Below are 26,723 nucleotides of genomic sequence, written 5' to 3'. Positions count from 1 at the left end.
AATAAATGCAAATCCTACAAACTGGTTTAGGGACCGATCAACAACTAAATGAACAAAATCCAAAAAGTAACTTTGAGAAATCTGAAGAAAAGGTTTCCTTTTTTTACAAACTGACTACACAGTGGGGCCTCCCAAAATGAGTGTAATTCACTTCAGAGTCACACCTGCACTGTGAAACACTCATTATACAGGACATATTTCTCAAACATCTCTCTAGGTATATTTAATATGTGCTGGTTTATGACGACGAATTTAAAATAGAATTCGTAGACAGGTATTTCAAGGGCATGGATTAACATGAGTCTTCAAGGTGAGAAAGGCTTGCAGTATCATCATGAAGGATTTGCAGCATCGTTGAGGCCCTCAGAGCAGTGGTACCGGAGACAATAGCTGCACCATGAGGTGTGTCGCTATCAGTACAGCTGAATACTGCAGTGTCAGCGGCATTGTCATTTATCAGAGCTTCTATAATATAAGGCAGGAGGTCACAGAAAGTGTCTTTTTGCCCAATTATGGCAGCTGCAGAAGTTGGTGGTTTTTAAAATGGTAAAAAAAGGGGGGGGGCCACTCATTACGCAAAACATTTCTTGTTAAGCAATTCAGCCTTTTGCAGAGTTGCAATATTGATCTACAGCAGTGGCAGAACACACACACATAAAAGAAGGTTATAATTAGCCAAGCTTTAGAGCCAGTGGCTTCTTCTTCAAGCAGACAGGTGTTGAAGGGAAAGGAAGAGGGGTGAAGGAAACGGATTAGGGAGGTCTAGGACAAGGGATAGATTTCGGGAAAGTCACCCAGAACCGCAGGTCAGGGGAGACTTACAGGACGGGACGAGAAGGAAAGACTATCCAGTTACATTACATTGCTAAAACTTGATTGTTTTCGTTGTTATACTACATACTGCTTGTTATGTAATTCTCTCTTTATGGAAGGTGCTTGTTTAGTGAGGTCGGTCTGTGCTTTGTTCAGTGTAATAGTAATACTGATGTAAACATTACACTATTTATTCTTCTGCATTTTCTGTTCTCTTATTGTCATTTCTTTCCTGCAGAGCATAAGCCATACCATTAAGAGTAAAGTCAATAACAATAATTGTAGATTCAGTGATTATACACAAATGCACAGTACTTTATTGGGAAAACAAGGGTTTTAGGTCCTTTACTGCAGTAAAAGGACAACAATTTCAGCAAGAAGACTATGGCTGTTTATTTATTAATAATTTGTCAATTTGTGGTTCTATTTTTGACACTCAAATTACCAAATTATTTTCTAATTGAAGATTATTTCTCTTCTAAGATTTTGTGTTCACCTCTGACGAGAACACAGTCACATAAATAGGTAGTGTCGAATGGCACTAATAATTTCAGAGCTTCCCTTGGCAGTTGTGCATATTGTTCTTTTTTCTTCATGCAGAAGATATCAGTCTTTTGCAAATTAAATTCCATTTTAAGCAAGCCGTCTGCAGCAAAATCTATAAATGTTCCTTTCATCCTCATGCTCATATCAACCAGTTGTCCTGAAATATCCAAACTAGGATTTAGTACATTTATTGTCAGCTTCAGACTTCAGTTCTGGAAAGTAAGTTAATACTTTCTCTTCCAAATTATGCAAGCTCTGTATAATGTAAGAAATGTGAGAACTTAATATCATCAACTGCTCCATTGCAGTTTCTCCACAATCTTCCAAATGCGTGGGAAAGGCTCAAATGTCATCTTTTGTAAAAACAATGACCAGACACAGAGCTCTGCAAGGAATTCTTTTATTTTATTGTAGACTGTTATAATGTTTTCTTCTCTGCCTTGGAGGCTCTTGTTTAAAATATTTAGGTGGCTAAAAAGGTCAGCAAAGATTGCTAATTCCAATAGCTAAACAGGTTCACAATAATGAGATTTTCACTCCGCTGCAGAGTGAAAATCTCATTCTGGAAACATCCCCAGGCTGTGGCTAAGCCATGTCTCCGCAATATCCTTTCTTTCAGGAGTGCTAGTTCTGCATGGTACGCAGGAGAGCTTCTGTGAAGTTTGGAAGGTAGGAGACGAGATACTGGCAGAAGTAAAGCTGTGAGGACCGGGCGTGAGTCGTGCTTCGGTAGCTCAGTTGGTAGAGCACTTGCCCGCGAAAGGCAAAGGTCCCGAGTTCGAGTCTCGGTCGAGCACACAGTTTTAATCTGCCAGGAAGTTTCAGGTTCACAATATTTTGCATATCCCGATTTAAAATCCTGTAAGAACATTAACAATTCAGCTTTTAGTCCCACAACTCATGCTTATACCATTCCTCTCAAAAGCCACCTGACCTGTGTGATAAAGGCGATTTTGATGGAGCAAACCCGTGTCTTCACAAATGACTGTAAGCAGTCACTTTACCTTTAACAGAGTTCATAACTTTGATCACCGCTTTAAGCACATCATTTAGATTACAATGTAAAACCATGGCTGCCAGAGCTTGCCTATGAAGAAAGCAATGTTCCCATGAAACATTTGGCACTATTAATTTTAATTCTGCAACGAGTCCACTTTTACAGCCAGTCATAGCTTTAGCACCACCATTACAAATGGCGATGCATTCTGACCAACCAGTCTGGTTGCTGCAGTGCTCTTTATAAACATGTTGTACCAACACTGGCCAGTAGTGCTTGCAATTTCAACCATATCCATGGCAACTGGCAAACAGATTCTCGGCATCTGTAGCTCCCCTGCTTTAGTGTTTCGGGGTGTGACTCAGTAGCTAACTAACAACGATTTGTCACCGACATGGGATTGTCACCTAAAAATCAGATAAAAAAAATATTGTTCAATCTGAACTGTTTAAAGTTTTGAAATATTCCAACATGTCCCACATGTACACTACATAGAGAATTTATAAAATTTGAGAATAGAACAAAAGGGAAAAATACTTATTCAAAAGAGTCATAACAGATGGAATACTTCCAACTTCCTATGTCACAATCTCTGGTGCAAGTTCATTCTTACTGCCAAATCAGTACACACGTTAGGACACTACGACCGTTATTATGTTGTGCAATATGTCTGAACGGCCATAATCTGGACTGGGCACTTCAACCACATTCATTTGTGTCTGCTACTTCCATTACAATTTCATGACCAAAACACTTGTTTCTGCATGTTACCCTACAATGTTCAGCACATAACTTCATAAAAACTCTAATTGCTGATGATGATCTACTCTACTTAGTGTTCACACTTACCAGCATGGATAAACAAAGAGCATTTATAATTCTCATGTTGATTTTACAAAATGGTAGTGAAAAAAGACACAGTGTAACATATCAGCAATCTTTAATAGACACAACTCACATACAGTTAACAGTTCAATTCTTTCTAATGGACAAGAATACTGTTTTACACAATATGAACTGCTCAGACAATCCATAATGCTAGAAAAATACTTCTGTAACATTCTTTCTTCAAGAGTGCCTTTAAGGCTATTGAATCATTAAGTGCAAGGCTTTGTTAAACATCGTAAGTACACATTATAATTAATACTTCAGTATATCGTATCACAGGAAGCAGTTTTCCTCAACACAATAAACAATGTTTTAAAAAATACTGGTTACAAATACTTTCATAATTTCTCACATTTTGAAAAATATATCACATCACTCTACGAAAATATATTGTTAGAAATTTCAATAGTTCAGAGAACTATTTTCTGAATAAGTTTATGGTATACCATATTTATCGTGGGCACATGCATCCTCTTCCTCCATCAACTGGAAGGGTGACACCAGTGATGAAAGACGCATCATCTGAAGCCAGGAAAGCGATAGTACCAGCAACTTCCTCGACATTCCCAGGTCTCCCCAGAGCATGCGTTGTCTTACACTTCTCAAGGAACTGCCAAAAAAATTACAGTGCTACTAAATGTCATGCTTTCAGCACAACCACCACAGACTGACAGTTGACAAATACATACTGAAACCGGATTTCAATACTTGATAATAAATTCAGCTGAGAAGAGTAAGCCACAGAATTGCTGATGCGCCTAAACAAGTCTGTATTTGCAGTGAGAATGATTTCAGGCATAGGAGGTATACAAATATAAAAAAAATTGTGTATTTTGCTTACTTTCATTCTATTATGTCATACAGGATCATATTCTAGGATAACTCGTTAAACCAAGCAAATGTTTTTAGCGTGCAAACGAGTGTAATAAGACTCATTTGTGATGTAAATTCAAGAACATCTTGCAGAAACCTGTTCAAGGGACTAACCACTGATTCTCAGTACATTTATTCCTTAATTAAATTTGTTGCAAGTAATATATCTATTTCCAACCAACAGCTCAATACTAAGAGTAACAACGGTCTACATAAAGACCTAAAATCACTTACCTTGGTCCAAAAAGGGGGTCCAATATTCAGGAACACATATTTTCAATAAATTGCCAGCAACCATTAAAAACTTAGCTTCCGATAAAGCACGATTTAAGCAGACCTTGAAAGACTTTGAGAGGTAATTCCTTCTATTCTACAGAGGAATATCTTAACAGGGACTGTTAGACCAGCTTCAGTAAAAATGTCAGTTACATTTCAGTTTTGACAGCACTATGTTTCATCCTGAGAGGCTACTGATTCTGTAAATATTAGCAGTTCCGGTTTACTGTAATGTATTCACCTATTTTGACAATCTCCTCACAAATGATCAGGGTAATCAGTGTTATATTCAAATGTTTCATGTTTTTCATGTTATACTTTCTGACTTGTTCCACAACCACGAGATTCATCTCACTTTTAAGTCTATGGAACGAAAACTGAATCTAATCTACACAGTTATAGTCTGAAGTTACATGTAAATAAGTGTGCAGCATTGAGTACCCCCCCCCCCCCCCCCTCTGCCCTTTCAGACACACATGTAATTCTGAACAATCTTCCTTCTCCTAGGATTTAAAAACATAAATAATTAACTACCAGCTCATGATATTGAAAACTTTAAAAAAAGGCTGTCCATGATGTGTAATCAACTTGTCCAAAGTGAATGGTTTGTTTCTTTTTAGACACAGAATAATGGCAAGTGATACCTATATCAGACTATCAGACACAGGGGCACATCTACAAGCTAGGGGTCCCACACAATTAAAATAGGTTTCTTTTTTTCTTTTTTTTTTTTTAATGCTGTAGTGCAGACTGCCTTATAATCGTAAAAGACACAAATATAATTATTTTGTATTAGCTTCCTTGACCGAATTTTTCAGTTGGTAGCACCAGCATTCACCTCTCAAAATCCATTCTCTCTCGCATCATCAAACTCCTAGTTGTTCCCAGTCAAATATATGGCATTTAAGTAGCAAAGTCACTGAGACATAAAAGGCTCTTTAATGGAAATCTGGCAGTTTGAAATTAGAATGTATGTAGCTTCATTACAATGAAATTAATTAGACAGCAGCAATGTCTAAAACTTTCATTTTAATGAAGGATGTCTGGAAAGTGTTATCTGAGTTAAATGCAATTAAATTTGCTTTTTTGCTCAATTTCTTTATCATTCACCAATCAAATATATTTGCTTATACATATAACATTTCTTTTTAAAATTGAGACTGATTTTTGCATGGCCATAAACCTCTACTTTTGTTCTCTTTTAAGAAAATAGTCTTTATGTTTTTAATTTTTTAATGTTATCAATTCATTGTACCACAAATTATGTAGTAAAATTTACTTCAATGATACACCTCCCATGCTGCATTATAGGCTTTCAATTAAAAATCACTCTAAAATGTTTTTTGTGGGTTGGTGATTACCAAATTTCCTTTGGTACCACCTGTACCACAGGTTCAGCCTAGGTGTACACACATGTTAAACACAGCCTGTATTGCTCTGGAATCTATGAACAACTGAATGTTTCAATGGCTGTGTATTTGTACACCTGAACATCAGCTGCAGGCCGACAGACTGTCATAGTTAAGTAAGATCAAGTAAGCTTCATCACAAGTACCAGGAAGGTATACTATGCATTATCATCTTTGGAATCAATAATGTACTTGAAAATGGGCTTATGACCCGAAACCTAGGTTGTGCAGTAACCGTAACACAAGCTTCAACCATAATACAATTTGTGAAACAAGCATAAAACAGTGTTCGTTTAGTTAATTTACAATGTTTCACCAAGAACCCACAGTTGATTCAATTAACAGTATAAAGTCCATTAATCTGGCAAGAAATGTGAATGCACATTCTCAATAAGATGTTTTTGGAATTTTTTTTTTATTTCACATGCCCCTTGTAACACTATTACATCGTGGAAAAATGGAACAATGTAGTTATTGTTGTTGTCTTCAGTCTGATGACTAGCTGATGCTGCTCTTCACACTACATCTCGTAAAAGCCTATTGCTGTCTCTTAGTAATGTTGTGCCACAAATTTCTTTATTACCAACTCGATTCAGTATCTCTTCGTTAATTACTTGATCTACCCACCTGCACTTCAGCAATCTTCTATAGAACCCCCATTTCAAAAACCATTTACTCTTTTCTTGCCTGGATTGTTCATCGTTTAAGTTTTACCACCATTTAAGGCTACACTCCAGACAAATACCTCCAGAAGAGACTTCTGAACATTACATTTATCCCAATTGTGACAAATTTTCCTTTTTCAGAAATGCTTTTCGTAGTATAGACAGTCTGCATTTTATAGCTTCTCTATTTAAGCCAGTATTAGTTCCTTTGCTGCCCCAAAAAAAAAACACTACTACTCTTAGTTTATTATTTTTTAACCTAATTCCTTCAGCACCACTTCATTTAATTCAACCACATCTCTTTACCCTTGTTTTACTTTTGTTGTCTTTCATCTTATAATCTCTTTTCAAGACATTATTCTTCCATTCAACCGCTCTTGGAAGTCCTTCACTGTCAGTGACAAATTTCATCTACAAGAGTTCATTGAACCACTTCTCACTCCATTACTCTACTGTTCCACTCTGAACAGTACATGGGAAAAATGAACACAAATCTTTCCGTGCGAGCTCTGATTCTCAAATTTTATTATGAAGATCATTTCTCCCTATTTAGGTGGGTGCCAATAAAATATTTTCATCCTCCAAGCAGAAAGTTGGTGATTGAAATTTCATGAACAGAACCTGCTGCTAGAAAAATGCCTATGTTTTAACCATCACCACCCCAACTCATGTACCATATCCATAACACACTCTTTCCCTCTCCTATTCTGCAATAATACAAAACTAGCTGCCCTTCTTTGAACCTTTCTGATGTCCTCTATCAATCCTATCTGGTAAGTATTACATCTTCTAAGTGTTCTGGCAATGAAACACAGTCTTTGGTTTGCCTTCCCCACAACATTATCTATATGATCATTCCAATTTAAGGTAATTGTAATTGCAATTCCGTTGAATACAGAAAAAAAATCCACTCACCAAGTGGTGGTAGGGGAACACACACACAAAGGTATGAAAGTTTCCAATCTTTTGTAGGCTGTAGCTCCTTTGAGGACTGGTCAAATTTTGGAAAAGGGGTGGAGTTCAAAAAAAGTTTCCCAGGGCACCGGTGTCAGGGGAGACTTACCAGATGGGATGAAAAGTGAAGATCTCCCCTTCACATTCCCAACAGGGAGTCTCCCTTGACCCTGGACAAGTTTTACAGACTCCACCCCTTTTCCTAAATTTGACCAGTCCTCTCCTCCACCCCTCTACCTTCCCCTTCCAGTCTTCTACCCAGAGCAGCCACAGCCTCCAAAAGCTTGGAAACTTTAATACCTTTACAAGTGTGTTGTCCTGCCACAGCTTGGTGAGTAGATCTATCTATCCTATTACATTGAATATAATAGAAAGAAACATTCCACATGGGAAAAATATACAGCCTATTACATCATATTTTCAGACACTGCTTATTTTTGCTGATATAGATATTTAGTTGAATTGATGGCCTTTAGATTTGTACGATGTAACCAAGACTTAACACATTCCTTTTAGTACTCATGTGGATGACCTCACATTGGTTTATATTTTCTAATGACTTTACAAGGTGGTAAATGACAGCATCATCTGCCAACAGTCTAAGGGGGCAGCTAAGATTGCCTCCTAATCATTTATATGGATTAGAAGCAGCAGAGGGCCTATATGACTTCCTTGGGGAACAACAGATATCACTTCTGTTTTACTCCAAGACTTTCCATCAGTTACTACGAACTGTGACGTCTCTGACAGGAAATCATGAATGCAGTAGTGCAACTGATAAGATACTCCATTGGCATCCAATCTGATTAGATGCCACTTGTGAGAGATGGCATCAAAAGCCTTTTGGAAATCTGAAAATGTAGACTCAATTTGATATCCCTGTTGATAGCACTAATCATTTTGTGAGAATAAAGATAGTTCCATTTCACAAAAATGACATTTACAGAATCCATGCTGACTACATGTGAATAGACTGTTCGTTACTTTTGAGGTAATTCACAATGTTTGAACACATTATATGTCCGAAAATCCTACGACAAATCTATGTCGGTGATATGGGTCTGTAATGCAGTAGATTACTGCATTTCCCTTACTGAGTACTGGTGTGACCTGCGCATCTTCCCCGTCTTTAGGCATGAATCTTTTAACGCGGTAGTGGTTGTATACAATTGTTAAGTACGGAGTTATTATATCAGCATAATCTGTAAGAAGTCTGGTATACAATCTGGACCCGACGACTTGCCATTATTTAAGCGATTTAAGCCGTTTTGCTATATTGAGGATATCTACTTCTAAGTTACTCGTGTTGGCAGCAGATCTTTATTAAAATTCTGGAATATTTACTTCATGTTCTTTGGTGAAAGAATTTCAGAAGACTGTATTAAATAACTCTGCTTTGGCAGCACTTTCATCAGTACCATATCCATCATTATCAAATGGTGAAGGTATTGGGTTGGGTTGTTTTGGGGAAGGAGACCAGACAGAGAGGTCATCAGGCTCATCGGATTAGGGAAAGAAGTCAGCCATGCCCTTTGAAGGGAACCATCCCGGCATTTGCCTGGAGCGATTTAGGGAAACCACGGAAAACCTCAATCAGGATGGCTGGACGCGGGATTGAACCGTCGTCCTCCCAAATGAGAGTCCAGTGTCTAGCCACTGCGCCACCTCGCTCGGTTTTGGTGAAGGTATTGATTGTCTTGCCACTAGCGTACTTCACACATGACCAGGGTGTCTCTACATTTTCTGCCATATTTTGAGACAACAGTTCTATAGTGGATGCTGTCAAAAGCATCTTACTTTGAAGATCATGCTAAATTTCAAGTTTCTGTAAAACTTAACCAATCTTGGCAATTTTGTGTGCTTTTAAGTTTGGCATGTTTTTTGTTGCTTCTGCAACAGTGTTCTGACTTGTGTTGAGTACCATGTGGGATCACTTACATTTCTTATTAATTAATTTGGTATAAATCTCTCAATGCCTGTTGATACTATTTCCTAACAAAGCCACATCTGGTCTACACTTACATAGTTTGGAAAGAATGGAGGCAGTCTCTTAGGAAGGCATCCAGTGAATTTTTATCTGCCCTTTTGAACAACGTTTTTTGCCACTGCAATTTCATTTTCAAACATCAAACTGTTTACTACTTCTCCCTGAACTTTAGTGCCTTCTCCAAATTTCTCCTTACTTTTCTTAACTGCTCAGTCAATTTACAGACTGAATAACATGGAGGATAGGCTGCAATCCTGTCTTACGACCTTCTCAACCACTGCTTCCCTTTTATGTCCTTCGATTCACACAAATGCATTCTCCTTTCTGTACAACCTGCAAATAAGCCTTTGCTCTCTAGTAAGAAGGAAAGTTTTGAATGGAATACAATAGATTTTCTCCTTTTTAGCACATTTTCCTGGCACAATTTCCTTGAAATTAAATCTACCTTCACAGTTACACGTGTTATTTGTAGGTTGTAATTAGTTTTTAACAGTATGCTAACCTTTACCTTTTCATAATCTGCATCAGACATGCCACCACGTTTGTGCACCTCAGTAACAATAACACCTGGGTTCACAGCGTTCACTCTGATTCCACGATCAGCAAGCTCTAGTGCAAGGCAATGTGTAAACTGGTCCAAAGCTGCTTTGGACATTGCATATGCCAAGATACCTGGAAACTGCCAACAATTTCAGTTAAAATAAACCTGCTCCACAGTATTATAATTATTCTATAAATATTTTAAAAGAAACATTTTTATATTGAAAGATGAAACACTTTCAGGTTTGTGCTCACTCATGTAACAGTGTGTCCCACCACATGCATCTATTTGGTGTTTAACAATATTATAAGAAGGAAAGTTGCTGTTCACCATATAGCAGAGATGCTGAGTCGCAGATAGGCACAACAAAAAGACACTCACAATTATAGCTTATGGCTGTTAAGGCCTTCAACAACAACAGGCGCACACACTGCCTTACAGTGAAAGGGTATGACCAAGACAAAAAGTGGAAATATATGTTTCTCTATTGCCTTTCACAGCTGAAACACTTGATTCACCCACCGGTAATATCTTAAATTGAACTTCTTTGGTTATGCGTCATTAGGCACAACATGGTTGCATATCTTGTTTTACTGAACTTCTGTGCTGTAAGTCACTTTCAGTAGCTATTGTGTTGATCTCAGTCCATCACGAGATACCTAATAAATGTTTGGTGTTGACTACTCATTGTGATGTTTTGTTAACGTGAGTGTTTCAATAAGACCAGAGAGTCAGAACAGATGCATGTCGTAGGCCAAAAAAGGAAAGAGCAAGAACAGGTCTTTACAACAGACAGGAGAAACTACTAAATGTTTTCCATAATCAAAGTTCCAGCTTCAAAACACTGCAGAAAGAGAGACACTTCTCAGAATGACACCAATTTTGAACAGCGTATTATTCACACATGGGGAAATGTCCTCAAACGTTGAAGAACTGCACCACAACAGTATAGTTAAAGCTATTAAAACACTCATCATAGAAGTTAAGCAACATATATTCATTCCCACACAATCTACATCTGCTTTAAAATATATGCCTCTGATAATTTCATCCATATAAAGTGTGTGATCAATCTGTGTTTACTTTACCCTCTTGACATTTTCCGAAAATTCGAGTTCTTGTTGTTAAACTTTACTTCTTGTTTGCTGTTATTGAAACATGATTCTACACGAGAAAGTTATAAACCTTTAATACCATACAGTTTATCGAGAAGAATTTTTTAAGACAAATTCCTTACACAGAACAAGCAACAGAGTATCAGATTATATTGATTCAAAAGCCATAAGTATCTGTGAGACAATACTTTCCACTTGTCAAGAATTTAACCTACAACTATTGACAGTTAGAAAAGAGTTTACTTAGTTTTTGGTACATTCACTATTCTACTGCTTTTGAAAAATTCACAAAAAAGTAACACCTTTCATAGCCCCTGAGATATACACTTAGCAGTAACTAGATTTCTCTGCTGCATTTATGGGAACACAATTTGCCAGTTCTGTACGCTCCTTGCATCTATTGGTAGTCCGCTGCAGTTTGTTGTGAAATGTAGGTTTTAGGGCCGTGGGAAGTATAAATTCCAGGAAATAAGGTCCTCAGGAAGTATGCTTACCACCAAAGTAGTTTCTCGAAAGGGGCTTACGAAGTATACTTACCACAAAATTAATATGCCTTTTTGGTTCTTAGGAAGCATACTTACCATCAACTTTAAGTATCCCAATACTTTTGGGTATATACCTTACATCTGAATTTGCCCGACATCCTATGGCAGTAGCCTGCACCATTTCTATTAACACTGTCACAACACTCAGTTTCTACGCCAGAAAATCCAGGACGGAATGTAACAATATTATGGAAAGGATAGTTGCTACTCACCATCCAGCATAGATGCTGATTCGCAGACAGACAACAAAAAGACTGTCAAGGAAAAAAGTTTTCAGTTTTGTCGGAAATTTCCGACAAAGGCATTGGTGGCTGATAGTTCATTTCCTGATGACAGTCTTTTTGTTGTGCCTATCTGTGGTGAGTAACAACTATCCTTTTCATAATACTGTTATAATCAGTTTCTGTTTTTCACAGGATCCTACTGTTGCCGGAACAAATTGCTTTGTCCTTTAGATATTATGTTTATCAGAAATGTTCCAAGACAGGCTATTTTTTTTTCTTTTAAAACAGAAAACTGCACTTACCAACTAATGATACTAGCTCCCCTTGGTTATCTACACACAGTTGCCAACATTCCTGGAGGTCTTGGAAGCAAGCAGGGAAATTTTGAACTGTGTTTCTTGTACAGTCATTTGTCACAGCCTGTTGGATGTCTATGATATCTCAAAGCTTTCCTTTCGGTCGCCTTCTCACTCACACGAATATCATGGATGCGGGACGGCCAGATACTAGGTAAGAGATAAAGTAGTATGCGGTCATACACCGTTATGCAGTAAGACCCACTCCTGAGAATGCCACAGATCAGGGCAACTTGAATAGCTGGTTGCAAGACACTGATGTAAAGAGCTTGGTTCACTTTTTGACATGAAGGAACTTACTCGCGGTGAACTACAGCTGGAGGCACACATTCTGTCACTTGAATTTAGGCTCATTCTGCACACCTACGTCACATGTTCTCCAATAGCCAATGAGCATTCAGCATATTTCACTATAAAAATACAGCAACCAGCCACCAACCAGTGGCTGGTTGCTGTATTTTTATAGTGAAATATCATCATCCACACCCACGGAGCTCAACAGTCCAAATAAAATGGACAAATTGTTATTGAGCATTCAGCAGTTTTATGGGCACTGTTAAGAATGTTGGAACCATTTAACATGATCATAGCGAGTTATTTAGTGAATTATTATTCCATTTGTTGCAAGTTGTCATAGCTGAGGGTAGTGGTAAGTGAGAAAGTCTATATGTGCAAGAGAGAGTCACAATTTAAGGGTTACACACTTTCATCAAATGTGAAGCACATGTTTATGTGCACTGCAACTGTCATTTGGAACCGCCAACAATGCAATCCCCATCCTCGTCTTGACCTGTGTGAACCTCCATTTGTGGGTCAAGCTATAATCGTTTACTATCAAAGAACATGATCCACTTTGTCTTTGTTCTCAAAGATTGCCATCTGACTTTTCGAGACTGGTGATCCAGGACTCCGCCATTCAGTACTTTGACATTTCATGTGAGGGTCTTACTGATAGCACAAACTTTCTTCCCCAGCAATAATCTTTGTCAGAAATCTGGGTTCATGTCTGGCTTTTTCCAGTAGTTCAGCAGAAATTCTTTGCCCTTTCTCTTCCTGTTTGTTTGTTAATGTGTGAGGGATGAGTTTTGCATCACGTTTCCATTTCCCTAAATCTTTGCTTAAAATCTTACGACACACATCACGATTAAAATTAAGTTGTTCTGATATCACACACACTGTTATGTGATGGTCTTCTTGAAATAACTGTGTTACCTGCTCCACTTTTGCATCAGTATGTGCTCTAAATGGGCAACCAGCTCTGGGATCGTATTGCACTGAATCTGTGCCTTCACGAAACCTTTTGTGCCACTCGAAAACACAAGTTCTTGAAAGTGCTTCGCCTGCATATGCTTGCTTAATTGTCCACATTTCATTACGGATTTTCCTAAGCTTAACACAGAACTTTATGTTCATTCTTTGCTCACAATCTCCTTCCGTTGTCCTACCGTAACTAATATGCCAAAACGACAAACAGTGTGTTGCTAAGTACAGCCCTGCCACCTAGTGAGATCGCGTGTAAACATGGCAGAGGTCATATCCAGAGTGCACACATTCCATGTAACAAAAAAAAAAAAAAAAAAAAAAAAAAAAAAAAAAAAAAAAAAAAAAAAAAAAAAAAAAAAAAAGGGCATTTGTTCCTTTTTAGTACTGCAACTTTTCTGACAAAGGGAGCACATTACTGTGACTTACCAGCTCATCTCAGTCATTCATTGCCTTTTGCAGCAAAAATGTCAAAAAAGCAAGTCTACAGAAAGAAATACAATCCAGAAGAAGCATTGGAATTACTTGTTTCACTACCTAGCAATCCTGAGGATAATGAAATAAGGGAATGAAGTAACAGAAGGGGAATTAGTTTCAGATATTGTGCAGCAACGTAATCCATATTTCGTTCCACATCCAGATATTAATATTAGCAGAAACAGTTTCTGTGCTATGGGTGCCAAGATTTTTAGTGACTGTATCATAAGTGAAGAAGAGCCATCTGCAGAAGAGGACCAGTCAGATGACACTGCTGTTTTTGACTTTCTCAACACTGATGCACAAGGAGAACAAGTTGTGAATCGTCCACTGCAAAATACAGCACAGAGGCAGACAATTTCCTCCTTTCTGAGATACTGGAGCATATGGTGCAGCAGACAAATTTGTATGCAGAGCAACTGAAACAAGAATGGCCATCTGATTAGACTGTAAAAGAGGTGACAAATAACTGGGGAAATTTCTCTGCAGACGAGTTACAGGCCTGGACTGGTATGAATATCTTGTTTTCCCAATAAAACTGCACTACTGGAATTCAAAACCTGCACTTGGTCAGCCTTATATATTGAAGCCGATGACATGCAAACCATTCAGATAAATGACAATAGGCTGAATCCTGCAAAAGGGCATTCAAATCATGATAACCATCACAAGATCAGGCCTTTTATAATCTTTAAGACCAACACAATTTGTAAGCCATACACTTTCAGTAAGGTATTGACTGTGGATTAAGCATAATACCTTTCAAGGGACAGACACCTCTTCAGCAGTATATGGCTCTGAAACCAAATAAAACAAAACAAGGATATTGGGTGTCGTGTTTAATGGACTCCGAGACAGGCTATGTCACAAAGTTAGATATTCATACACAAAAAAAATCAGACAGTGGAGCAACAGAAAATTCTCTGAGAGCGTGTAGTCATTAGCCTGATCCAAGACCTGAAACACTGTGACATTGTGGTAGCATTTCACAACTTATTACCATTGTGAATCTAATGTAAACGCTGTTGAATGAAGGTACTTTTTTTCTATATGCACTGCGAGAGCAAATCAGAAAGGACTGTCTTCAATGATAAAAGAGAAACTTAACTTGAAAATGAGAGAATTTCATTGCCAATGCAAACATGGTATTCCAGCTATAAATTGGACGGACAACAAACCTGTCACTATTTTGGCACCACACTTGTCTCAAGGAAGAATAAGGATGATACTGCCAGCCATATTGCTTGTCCAACAGCTGTAACAACATAAAATAATATAACGGAAGGTGTAGGTCACATCGATCAACTTATTCTGCAGTATGTCAACATAGTAAGTGGTGGCATCAGATTCTTTGTTTCTGTAAATGCCTTTATACTGTACCAAACGAACAAAGAGAGAGACTGATACAAAGATCAACTGAACTTTTGATTACAAGTCACAAAACAATAGATAGGTGGCTTCACATTCAGCACAAAGAAAGGCCATCCATTAACCACTCCAAGCAAGAACAACACTGCACCAGATCACATTCGACTGGAGAAAGTAGGTGATCATATCTCCTTATGGGAAAAGCATACAGACAGGGCTAAAAGTGTTCTACAAAAGTTAGGTAGAAGAGAACAAAATACATATGCTGCTCCTGCAGAGTCCTGCGTATCGAACCCCGTTTCCACCAGTTTCACGGAAAATAAAAAAATAATTTACACTGAACTGTTAATGTTTACTCTAAACCACTTGTAAATGTTACATGTGAATACTTCTGAAATACAGTAAAACAAAAAAAAAGCTGAAAAAATTAAGCTTCTACGTAAATGCAATCAAAAGATATGGCCATTTTCATCACATATTTTGATACTCCCATACTCTTCAGCAAAACCTACAGATGAACTATATACATACATACATGATTACCTTTGTACAAAACACTCTGACTACAAGTCTTACTTGCACATGCCAGTTTTAATTTCATTTTATATTTTTATTTAACATGTAATGTGAACAAACAACAGCTCACAAAAGGGAAGCGGGACACTGACAAAACCAAAAAAACAAACACCTATACACAACATTCCACAGTCTACCAACTTGACCTTGTGAATTCATTTTGTTATATAGTTTCTGGAAGCAGTTATGTTGTGGTTGTTTTTGAAATACAGTTTACATCTAGGGACACTCACTCATCTGAATATAGTGATGATTTGGGGGGAGCAAATGACAGAGGGCGAAAGGGGGGGGGGGGAGAGGGGGGGGGGGGGGAGAGAGAGAGAGAGAGAGAGAGAGAGAGAGAGAGAGAGAGAGAGAGAGAGAGAGAGAGAGAGATAGATAGATATGGAATATGGATAAGCATTTTTCCTCGAGAATCACATTTTATGAAATAATTAAATCTATATTTTAAGCTGTTGACAGGCGTTGATATACACCAACGGGGACAGTTGAAAATATGTGCTCCAGTCGGGGCTCGAACCCGGGATCTCCTGCTTACATGGCAGACACACCTTCCATCTGAGAACCGAGGGCACAGAGGATAGTGCAACTGCAGGGATTTATCCCCTGCACACTCCCCGTGAGACCCACATACCTAATTTAATGTTCACACACTACATTCAAAGAGCCCCTGCCCATTATACTCATTACTCGTGGCAGACAATCTTACCGAGTCCCGTAAGAGTTCGGGCAATGTATGTGCATCCAGCATAGAAGAAGGTCAATGGCCAGTTAGCCTTAACTATATGAACATGGTATCTGTTCTTTCGGAGATGTCAGATGGATAGTGTGTCTCCCATGTAAGCAGGAGATCCTGGGTTCGAGTCCCAGTCAGGGCACACATTTTCTACTGTCCCCGTTGATGTATATCAGCACCTGTTGATAGCTTAAGGTCTTAAATTAATTATCATTTCATTCTAAGAGCTGCATTGTCACCAATGGTCTCTCTTCTTTTGGACATGTCCAAAACATCTTCATATAATCATATTTTAGTTCTACTGTACCCTCAGTCCAGACTATCAGTTTGCTTTTCCAGGTAAAAAAGTGTTACCTGGAGGGAAAAAAAAAAAAAAAAAAATGCCACAGCCACACACTATTACTTCCAGCTTCAGATGGTAGCACAAAATCTTGCCAAGAAACCCAGGAAGTTCTGGCCCCATGTGAAAATCACTTTTGGATCGAGGATTTCTCTTCTGTCATTTGTTGATCAGTCTGGTACAACAGAAAGCAGCTAAGATTCAAATTTTGTGTTTAAAATATTATTCATGCAGGAGGATTATACAGACATAACATTACTCGAACATCCACAAATTTATGACTAGAGGACTTAGAAATAACTATGCCTGGTGTTGAGAAACAACTAACAGAGTTGAAAACAATGTTGTCAGTTCCGGATCAAATCACAATTCAGTTTTACAGAGAGTATTCTGTAGCACTGAGCCCTTACCTTGCATTATCAAATAAAATTATCTGCAAAATTACAGATCATTATGTTCAACATTAGGTTGCTGCAGAATTATTGAGCGTATTCTGTTAACTTGTAAGTTTGAATATAATAAATTTCCTTGCCACAGTAAATCTCCTGTTCACAAATCAAATAGATTTGGAAAGCATCACCATAATGCAAACCTTGCTTGGCCTTTTCTTGCAGAAAATCTCAAGAAACATGGATAATGGACAACAGGAAGATTCCTCATTCCTAGATTTCCAGAAAGCATTTGACAGTGCCATACTGCTGACTTAACGAAGGCCCAAGCATAGAGAATACACCATCAGTTGTGAGTAGCTTTGAGACTAAGTAATACAATCTAGTGTGTTGCCCTGGACACCAAGTGATCATCCAAGACAGAGGTACTGTCAGGAGTGCCCCAGGCAAGTATGCTGTCACTGCTCTGTCGTTTATACACATTAATGATCTGACAGACAGGGTGCGCAGCAATCTGACTGCTGATGGCACTGTACTGCATGGGAAAGTGTCATCTTGAGTGTCTGTAGGACAATACAGGATGACTGACAGTATTTCTACTTGATGTGAAAAATGTCGGCTTGTTCTAAATGCGAAAAGCTGTAAGTTAATGCAGACAAGTAGAGAAAACAATCCTGTATGTTTTAATACAGCTTTAGTGGTGTCATGTTTGACACAATCACATCGATTAAATATCTAGGTGCAACATTGCTAAGTGACGCAGAATGGAACAAACACATAAGGTCAGTTGCAGGGCAGGCGAATGGTCAACTTCCACTTATTGGGAGAAGTGTAGGAAATTGTACCTCATCTATCAAGGTGAGCACATACAGAATCCTTGTACAACCCATTCTTGAGGAATTAATGGAAGCTTTCAACACGACTTCAGGCGTCACACAAACTTACCTTTCAACCTAATCTAGGCCTCTGGCTAGGCAACAGCAGTATTTCACTGCAACTAAGGCTACATTTTCACATTCGTTGGCTTCACCATCTCAGAACCAAACTATCACCTGTCAACCTATCCTGTACCTCAGGCTACACTACATATTTGCCACCATAACCTACATTAAAAATATATATATAAGAAAAAGGTCAGTGTACTGTTCTCTTCCTGTATATTACAACACACAAACCCTTAACTTGAAAGGACAAATCAGGCATCTGGTATTGGTAGGTTCAGTTGTCCTCCTTAACTGAGGATTGACATTTTTGGTCTCCCCACCTCATCAGGCTGAAGGAATGCACCAAAATAATTTGAATGGATGTTATATTTGTCACCCTTTGGTCTGATCAGTACAAGAGTGGTAGGGAAATTTTCTGTGAGCTTAGATGAGAATCCCTGGAGGAAAGACAATGTTCTCCTGAAACACTGTTGAGTGAGTTTAGAGAATTATTATCTGCCGTCAACAGTGGAATGCTGCTACTGCCACCAATCTACATTTTGCATAAGGACCATAAACAATATACGAGAAATCAGGTCTCGAATGGTATCATATAGACAGCTGTTTTTCTCCATTTCCATTTGTGAGTGGGAAAGGAAAGGGAATAATTAACAGTAGTACAACATACCCTTCACTACACACCATGTAGTGACTTGCACAGTATATGTGAAGATGGAGATTATTGTTGTGTGCACACTGTTACAGTGCTGCTTGCTGCTAATATCTTGCTTCAACATGAAAACATGCAATGTGAAAGCTATGAGCTCTTAAATAACTGTCATGTTTTCTACTAAAACTTGTACAAAGGATGAGTTAATCTTCAATAAACTTTGAAGTTATTTTATGAGTTGAACCCTAATGCTTAAATAAAAATTTGGTTTTTATAAGGTGTATATTTATATTATTTCACAAAGGCATCAGTCAATTTCTACACTTCTAGTGTCCAAGTATTAATGAATTTTACAGTTAGGAGAGTGTGGGTGTTCTGCGTATGAAAAATGAAGATGCAAATCTAGCAAGATGGCAATAAAACAGGAAATGAACTTTACTTACAGATCTGATACCAGCTATGCTGGAAACATTGATGATAGTGCCTTTTGTTTTCTCAAGATGAGGAACTGCTAGCTGAGTAAGCACGATAACTGACCGTACATTCACATTCATGGTGTTATCATACTGCTCTAAAGTCATGTTGTATATTGATCCTGGGGTTAACTGTCCAGCATTGTTCACCTGAAAATAGAAGTTAAGTAGGCCAATAAATATACACAGTTTACTTTGCTGCAAATTCTCTCATACTACAACCACATTCCCCACCCCATGAGAGGGGAAAAAACTATACATTATACAAACATAATTGCCACAGTAGCTTGAAACTTTTAACTTTTCACAACGTATTTTCTAATTTAATTTTAGAGTTTGTACCAGTAGACAGCGATACAACAGTATTTTTATTATTTTTTAAGACACATCTGCAGAAGAAATAATTCTTGAATATCTTACCAGTACATCCAACTGTCCAAAGTGGCCAATAGTTTCATCTACTATGCGCTTACAGTCATCTACACTGGTCACATCTCCCACCACACACAACACCTGGAGCATAAAGGCAATTCAGCTACTTATTCATCTCCTGTGACAATGTTAGAATTTTGTGACGTAATGTTTAAATATACAAGATTAAAAAAAACTTACTGGCACGTTAGAACTGTGTGCCGGGGCAAGACTCGAACTCTGGACCTTTGCCTTCTGCAGGCAAGTGCTCTACCAAGTGCCCGTGGAAGGCAAGGGTCCAGAGTTGGAGTCCCGGTCCGGCACACAGTTTTAATCTGCCGGGAAGTTTCATATCAACGTAAACTCCACTGCATAGTTAAGATTTCATTCTAGATGCAAGATACAGTCTCCAGAACACTAAGAAAATTACTTTTTATTTGCATGGAATCAGTAACAGAATAAACTGTAACAATATAATTGTTTAGCAATTATTTCACAAGCAATAAAGAAGTTGGGCGGCAAATATACATTTTTAGACATATTTGTTAATATACTCAAACTTTTCAACACGATTAGCGTCAAAGCCCAAGAAACAAATACTGCCTATTTTGTGAATATGACAGTCCGAACAGCACTTCTTATAAGTTGTCATGTAAAACTGAAACATTAGCGAAAAATTTGGGACTAGTGTAGCATGGGATACAACCCGTCGGCTTTGGACAATGTCGTCACAAGTCGCCAAACGAGAAGCGATTCATCTTAGTGTTGTAGCTCCCTTCAGCAGCTGATAAGTGTTTTTTGGCTTTTAAAAAAACAAATCTCACGAGATAGAATAAACAGATCCACTTAATTAAGCAATCAGTAAAAAAACGAAACTGAAACATAACAGCAAAAGCAAAAATGGTAAACTGCTCTCTGGCGACTTGTGACGTCATTGTCCAAAGCCGACGGGTTGTATCCCCTGCTACACTAGACCCAAAAATTTAATAGTAACGTCTACAGATGCTGTTGAAAGCTTGTTTGGAACTTTCATGCGCTAATGTCACATAACGATACCTTTTGTTTTTTCAAGTAACATACAATACTGACGAGCCAGAACTGAAGTTGCACTGTGATTACAGGCTAACATTCAGTCATCTTACCTCGTCTTGAGGCAGACCAGCTTCGGTACACTGCGTTGCTGTCTTCTTCAAATTAGTCTCGTTACGACCACAAAGAACGAGGCGGCAACCCAATTTTGCCAGTCTAATAGCAACACCAGCTCCAATGCCGGAACTAGCTCCTAATAAAATTCGGAAACATTGGTTACATGAACGTATCACAAAGAAACAAAACTCTCAACTTCGCGAGGAAACCCATACCTGTAATAACAACCACTTTCGACTTCAATGACATGACTGTCTTCGTTTAACTTTCTCACCCGCTAATCAAACACTGACTAGTCAGTAGTGACTAGTGACTACTGCCTACCGGCAAAACAAACAAAAGATTTATATCAAAGATGTTAGTGTTTCGTAAAACTGTCCAGTATGACCAACTTTCGCGTGAGAATTTCCTGGTCCTTTCTTATTTGACTTCATTCTTCTCGTCTGCTTACTCTTTTTTTTTCTTCAACATAATTTTGAAGTAAGTTTTCAATCACCTAGAAGTACGACACTGAAATATTTAGCTATGGAATATTCCGCCCATACGTGGAGGAACATAGACACATTAGAAACTGAAACGCACACTTCTGACTGTGAGGTCCTAGAAAGTCGAAAGCCGGTTTATATCAACAGTTAAATATTATTGTGGAACCTTAACAGTGTGTGATTTAGTTTTTTTTAGATATTGGTTTATGGGCAAGGACTATTTAAATGAAACTAAATTTAATTTCTTCTATAGTTTCATAATCAACTGAAGGCAAAGTTTGTAGGATTTTTGGTCACATAATACTTCTCTTCTGTTTCTTCTTATTAAATAGATCTTTCGATCTATCTGCTGTGATCTTCTGGTGTTTCCAGTTACATGAAAACCACATGATTTGATAATCAATTTAGAGAAGGAAAAGTGTCAAATTACGTGAAAAAATTGAAATTGCAACAAGAGTGAACAGTATGCTAACAAGCATTACATATCAAAAGGACTATCGGTACATCAATTGATGTGTCAAAGTGTTACTGCGACTACCATCATGTGTTTGAGGCCCTGACCGTTTTTATCTTGGTGAAAGGACAGTGCCGAGAATGTGATCTACTTGGACTGAAGAATTATGCTGTACCATATGTAGGATATCGGCAGTTCAATAAGTAGTCCAATCAGGTAGCAAACACTGTGACACATGACAAAAAAGGATGATGATGTGAAAAACAGCAAATATGTATGAGCGTACCAAGATCCTGGCACAGACCTCTAAATATTGGGACAGCGTTATAAGGGAGGACATCGAAATTCGCACCAGAGAAGATCTTATCAACCGAGATTGCGGCTACGATCTCAGCAATGCTTGGGACCCGGCACTGAATGTAATTAAAAAGACTCTCAGCAAGAAGTACAAACTGTGGACCTGGGCGGACGTAGCAAGCACATCGACGTTACCACAGATTCCGACGCCCACGTCTTCGCGACCGCCGGCGCGCGGGGGGAGGGGACTTAAATCGGCAGCCCGCCCTCAGGAGCTCAGTTCGTCAGCGCACCTGACGATGGCGACATGTCTGATCGCCGAAATATTGTGCCCGTTGGACACTACGAACCGGCAGTATACCCGAGGACTGTTCGAGCAACAAATGCGCCGGGAGAAACTGAAGAATCACATGTACACACATTTATTAGTTTAGTTGTTTAACGCAGTTGTCTACAACAGAAGGTAATAATACTCAACTTACTTAAAATAATTAAAATAAAAAACAATTCCATATTAAGCTAGTAAAATCTTCGGCAAATTTCAATTTTTGAGATATAAACAGTTTCTAACTTCTAAGTATAATCTGTTTCTGAATTTCGTTAATCTTTAATTTGACAGTTCAGTTAACTTTCAAATAATTAGCAGTAATGACTGTAAAGTATTGTAATCATTTTATAATTCTTAAAAAAAGTTGATTTTAACGCACACGATTCCAACATGCATATAATTCCTTTCACTTGAATTTGTAAATAATATTCATATATTTTAATAATTTTACTTACGAGGGTTGGAGCTTTAATAGTGGCAATTATTTATTTACATCTCGTACAAAAGAGATGCATGTTTCAAAGTTTTACTGACCTTCAAAGTAGTCACTGGCATAAAATCTTGTCGCATTCCGTTCACGCGTCGTTTCATCCCTTCTCCGATTGGTGCTAGCGGTCGTAATTGTAGGTATATAAGCGGGAACTAGTGCCAGCCGGGTCAAATGGTTCAAATGGCTCTGAGCACTATGGGACTTAACATCTGTGGTCATCAGTCCCCTAGAACTTAGAACTACTTAAACCTAACTAACCTAAGGACATCACACACATCCATGCCCGAGGCAGGATTCGAACCTGCGACCGTAGCAGTCCCGCGGTTCCGGACTGAGCGCCTGAACCGCTAGACCACCGCGGCCGGCCAGCCGGGTCAGCCAGTACTTTTACTCCTGACGACGATGGCAGAACTAGCAGTCGAAATGTCGAGAATTTTTTTTTTTTTTTGCAACTGACGCGGCTTGAAAAGCCAGAAGATGTTATCCAAACACGTTTGTAATCGGATCTTGCACAGTCCACTTGGAGTATCGGTAGAATAGGTCGGAGTCAGGTGCAAGGACATGGCGGGCGCAAGAAACTGTAGTGTACGTGACGTCACAGGCTTGTACACTGAGGTGACAAAAGTCGCGGGGTTGCGATACGAACATATACAGATGACTGCAGTATCGCATACACGAGGTATATAAGGGCAGTGCATTGGCGGAGCAGTCATTTACACTCCTGGAAATTGAAATAAGAACACCGTGAATTCATTGTCCCAGGAAGGGGAAACTTTATTGACACATTCCTGGGGTCAGATACATCACATGATCACACTGACAGAACCACAGGCACATAGACACAGGCAACAGAGCATGCACAATGTCGGAACTAGTACGGTGTATATCCACCTTTCGCAGCAATGCAGGCTGCTATTCTCCCATGGAGACGATCGTAGAGATGCTGGATGCAGTCCTGTGGAACGGCTTGCCATGCCATTTCCACCTGGCGCCTCAGTTGGACCAGCGTTCGTGCTGGACGTGCAGACCGCGTGAGACGACGCTTCATCCAGTCCCAAACATGCTCAATGGGGGACAGGTCCGGAGATCTTGCTGGCCAGGGTACTTGACTTACACCTTCTAGAGCACGTTGGGTGGCACGGGATACATGCGGACGTGCATTGTCCTATTGGAACAGCAAGTTCCCTTGCCGGTCTAGGAATGGTAGAACGATGGGTTTGATGACGGTTTGGATGTACCGTGCGCTATTCAGTGTCCCCTCGACGATCACCAGTGGTGCACGGCCAGTGTAGGAGATCGCTCCCCACACCATGATGCCGGGTGTTGGCCCTGTGTGCCTCGGTCGTATGCAGTCCTGATTGTGGCGCTCACCTGCACGGCGCCAAACACGCATACGACCATCATTGGCACCAAGGCAGAAGCGACTCTCATCGCTGAAGACGACACGTCTCCATTCGTCCCTCCATTCACGCCTGTCGCGACACCACTGGAGGCGGGCTGCACGATGTTGGGGCGTGAGCGGAAGACGGCCTAACGGTGTGCGGGACCGTAGCCCAGCTTCATGGAGACGGTTGCGAATGGTCCTCGCCGATACCCCAGGTGCAACAGTGTCCCTAATTTGCTGGGAAGTGGCGGTGCGGTCCCCTACGGCACTGCGTAGGATCCTACGGTCTTGGCGTGCATCCGTGCGTCGCTGCGGTCCGGTCCCAGGTCGACGGGCACGTGCACCTTCCGCCGACCACTGGCGACAACATCGATGTACTGTGGAGACCTCACGCCCCACGTGTTGAGCAATTCGGCGGTACGTCCACCCGGCCTCCCGCATGCCCACTATACGCCCTCGCTCAAAGTCCGTCAACTGCGCATACGGTTCACGTCCATGCTGTCGCGGCATGCTACCAGTGTTAAAGACTGCGATGTAGCTCCGTATGCCACGGCAAACTGGCTGACACTGACGGCGGCGGTGCACAAATGCTGCGCAGCTAGCGCCATTCGACGGCCAACACCGCGGTTCCTGGTGTGTCCGCTGTGCCGTGCGTGTGATCATTGCTTGTACAGCCCTCTCGCAGTGTCCGGAGCAAGTATGGTGGGTCTGACACACCGGTGTCAATGTGTTCTTTTTTCCATTTCCAGGAGTGTATATTCATGTGATTCACGTGAAAAGTGTCCGAAGTGATTGTGGCCGCACGGCGAGAGTTAATGGACTTGTAATTCGGAATTGTTGGTGGAGATAGACGCATGCGACATTTCACTTAGGAAATCGTTATTCCGCGATCGATAGTGTCAAGTGTGTGCCTAGAACACCAAATTTCAGGTATTACCTCTCACACACGGACAACACAGTGGTCGATGGCTTTCGTTCAACGACCGAGAACAACGAGGCTTGAGTGGAGTTGTCAGTGCTCACAGACAAGCAACGCTGCGTGAAATAGCCGCAGAAATCGATGTGGGACGTACGACGACCGTATCCGTTAGGACAGCGCGTCGAAATTTGGACGACAGACGCCTTTGCTAACGGCACGACATCGTCTGCTGCGGCCCTCTTGGGCTCGTGACGATATCGGCTCGACCCTAGGCGGCCGAAAAACCGTGACCTGCTCAGGTCACTCCTGATTTCAGTTGGCAATATCTGATGGTAGTGGTCGAGTGTGGCGCGGATCCCAGAAAGACGTGTACCAAAGTTGTCAACAAGGCACTATGCAAGCTCGTGGTAGCTCCACAACGTTTCGGGCTGTGTGTATATGGAATGGACTGGATCCTTTGGTCCAACTGAACCGTTCTTTGAGTGGAAATGATTATGTTTGGTTGCTTGGAGACCATTTGCAGCCTGCCGCGGGGTAGCCGCACGGTCTAGGGCGCCTTGTCACGGTTCGCGCGGCTTCCCCCCAAAAAATTTTCAAATGTATGTGAAATCTTATGGGACTTACCTGCTAAGGTCATCAGTCCCTAAACTTACACACTACGTAACTTAAATTATCCTAAGGACAAATACACACACCCATGCCCAAGAGAGGACTCGAACCTCCGCCGGGACCAGCCACGCAGTCCATGACTGCAGCGCCTAAGACCGCTCGGCTAATCCCGCGCGGCTTCCCCCATCGGAGATACGAGTCCTCCCTCGGGCATGGGCGTGTGTGTTGTCCTTAGCGTAATTTAGATTAATTAGTGTGTAGGGACCCATGACTTCAGCAGTTTAGTACCATAGGAACTTACCACAAATTTCAAAAAAATTGCAGCCTTTCACGGACTTCATTTTTCCAAACAACGATGGAACTTTTATGGATAACAATGCGCCCTGTCACCGGACCACAGTAGTTTGCGATTCGTTTGAACAACATTCTGGACAGTTCAGGGCAATGATATCGCCAGCCAGATCGCCCAACATGAATCCCATCGAACATTTTTTATGGAACGTAACAGAGGTCAGTTTGTACACAAGGTCATGCGCCGGCAATACCTTTGCAATTCTACATCTACATTTATACTCCGCAAGCCACCCAATGGTGTGTGGCGGAGGGCACTTCACGTGCCACTGTCATTACCTCCCTTTCCTGTTCCAGTCGCGTATGGTTCGCGGGAAGAACGACTGTCTGAAAGCCTCCGTGCGCGCTCGAATCTCTCTAATTTTACATTCGTGATCTCCTCGGGAGTTATAAGTAGGGGGAAGCAATATATTCGATACCTCATCCAGAAACGCACCCTCTCGAAAGC

At 40.1% G+C, this 26,723-nt stretch overlaps 1 protein-coding gene and 1 non-coding gene across 2 annotated transcripts; one reads left to right on the top strand and one right to left on the bottom strand.

The window, feature by feature from the left end:
* Nucleotides 1-2,081: 2,081 nt before the first annotated feature.
* On the top strand, nt 2,082-2,156 carry Trnas-cga. Its single transcript has one exon. It is a non-coding gene; the product is annotated as a tRNA-Ser (tRNA).
* A 1,123-nt stretch (nt 2,157-3,279) lies between these two features.
* Nucleotides 3,280-21,332, bottom strand: LOC124711435 (3-oxoacyl-[acyl-carrier-protein] reductase FabG-like). Its single transcript, XM_047241507.1, has 6 exons — nt 21,174-21,332; nt 20,955-21,094; nt 19,822-19,914; nt 19,372-19,551; nt 9,917-10,087; nt 3,280-3,854 (listed from the first exon to the last, which is right to left on the bottom strand). Exons 1-6 carry the CDS (start codon nt 21,205-21,207, stop codon nt 3,696-3,698), a joined length of 777 nt encoding a protein of 258 aa, XP_047097463.1. The 5' UTR covers nt 21,208-21,332; the 3' UTR covers nt 3,280-3,695.
* Nucleotides 21,333-26,723: the final 5,391 nt, after the last annotated feature.

The sequence above is a fragment of the Schistocerca piceifrons genome, chromosome 8 (genome assembly GCF_021461385.2).
Source record: "Schistocerca piceifrons isolate TAMUIC-IGC-003096 chromosome 8, iqSchPice1.1, whole genome shotgun sequence".
Taxonomy (NCBI): Eukaryota; Metazoa; Arthropoda; class Insecta; order Orthoptera; family Acrididae; genus Schistocerca; species Schistocerca piceifrons.
Note: the sequence above shows the minus strand (reverse complement) of the source record. Positions and strands in the feature narration are given on the sequence as shown.

Coding starts and splice junctions, on each gene's coding strand:
- LOC124711435 (XM_047241507.1), bottom strand. CDS start 21,207: ATGTCATTGAAGTCGAAAGTGGTTGTTATTACAG. Junction 21,095..21,173: donor GAAAGTGGTTGTTATTACAG/GTATGGGTTTCC, acceptor GAATTTTATTAG/GAGCTAGTTCCGGCATTGGA. Junction 10,088..19,371: donor GCATAGCTGGTATCAGATCT/GTAAGTAAAGTT, acceptor AATTGTTGGCAG/TTTCCAGGTATCTTGGCATA.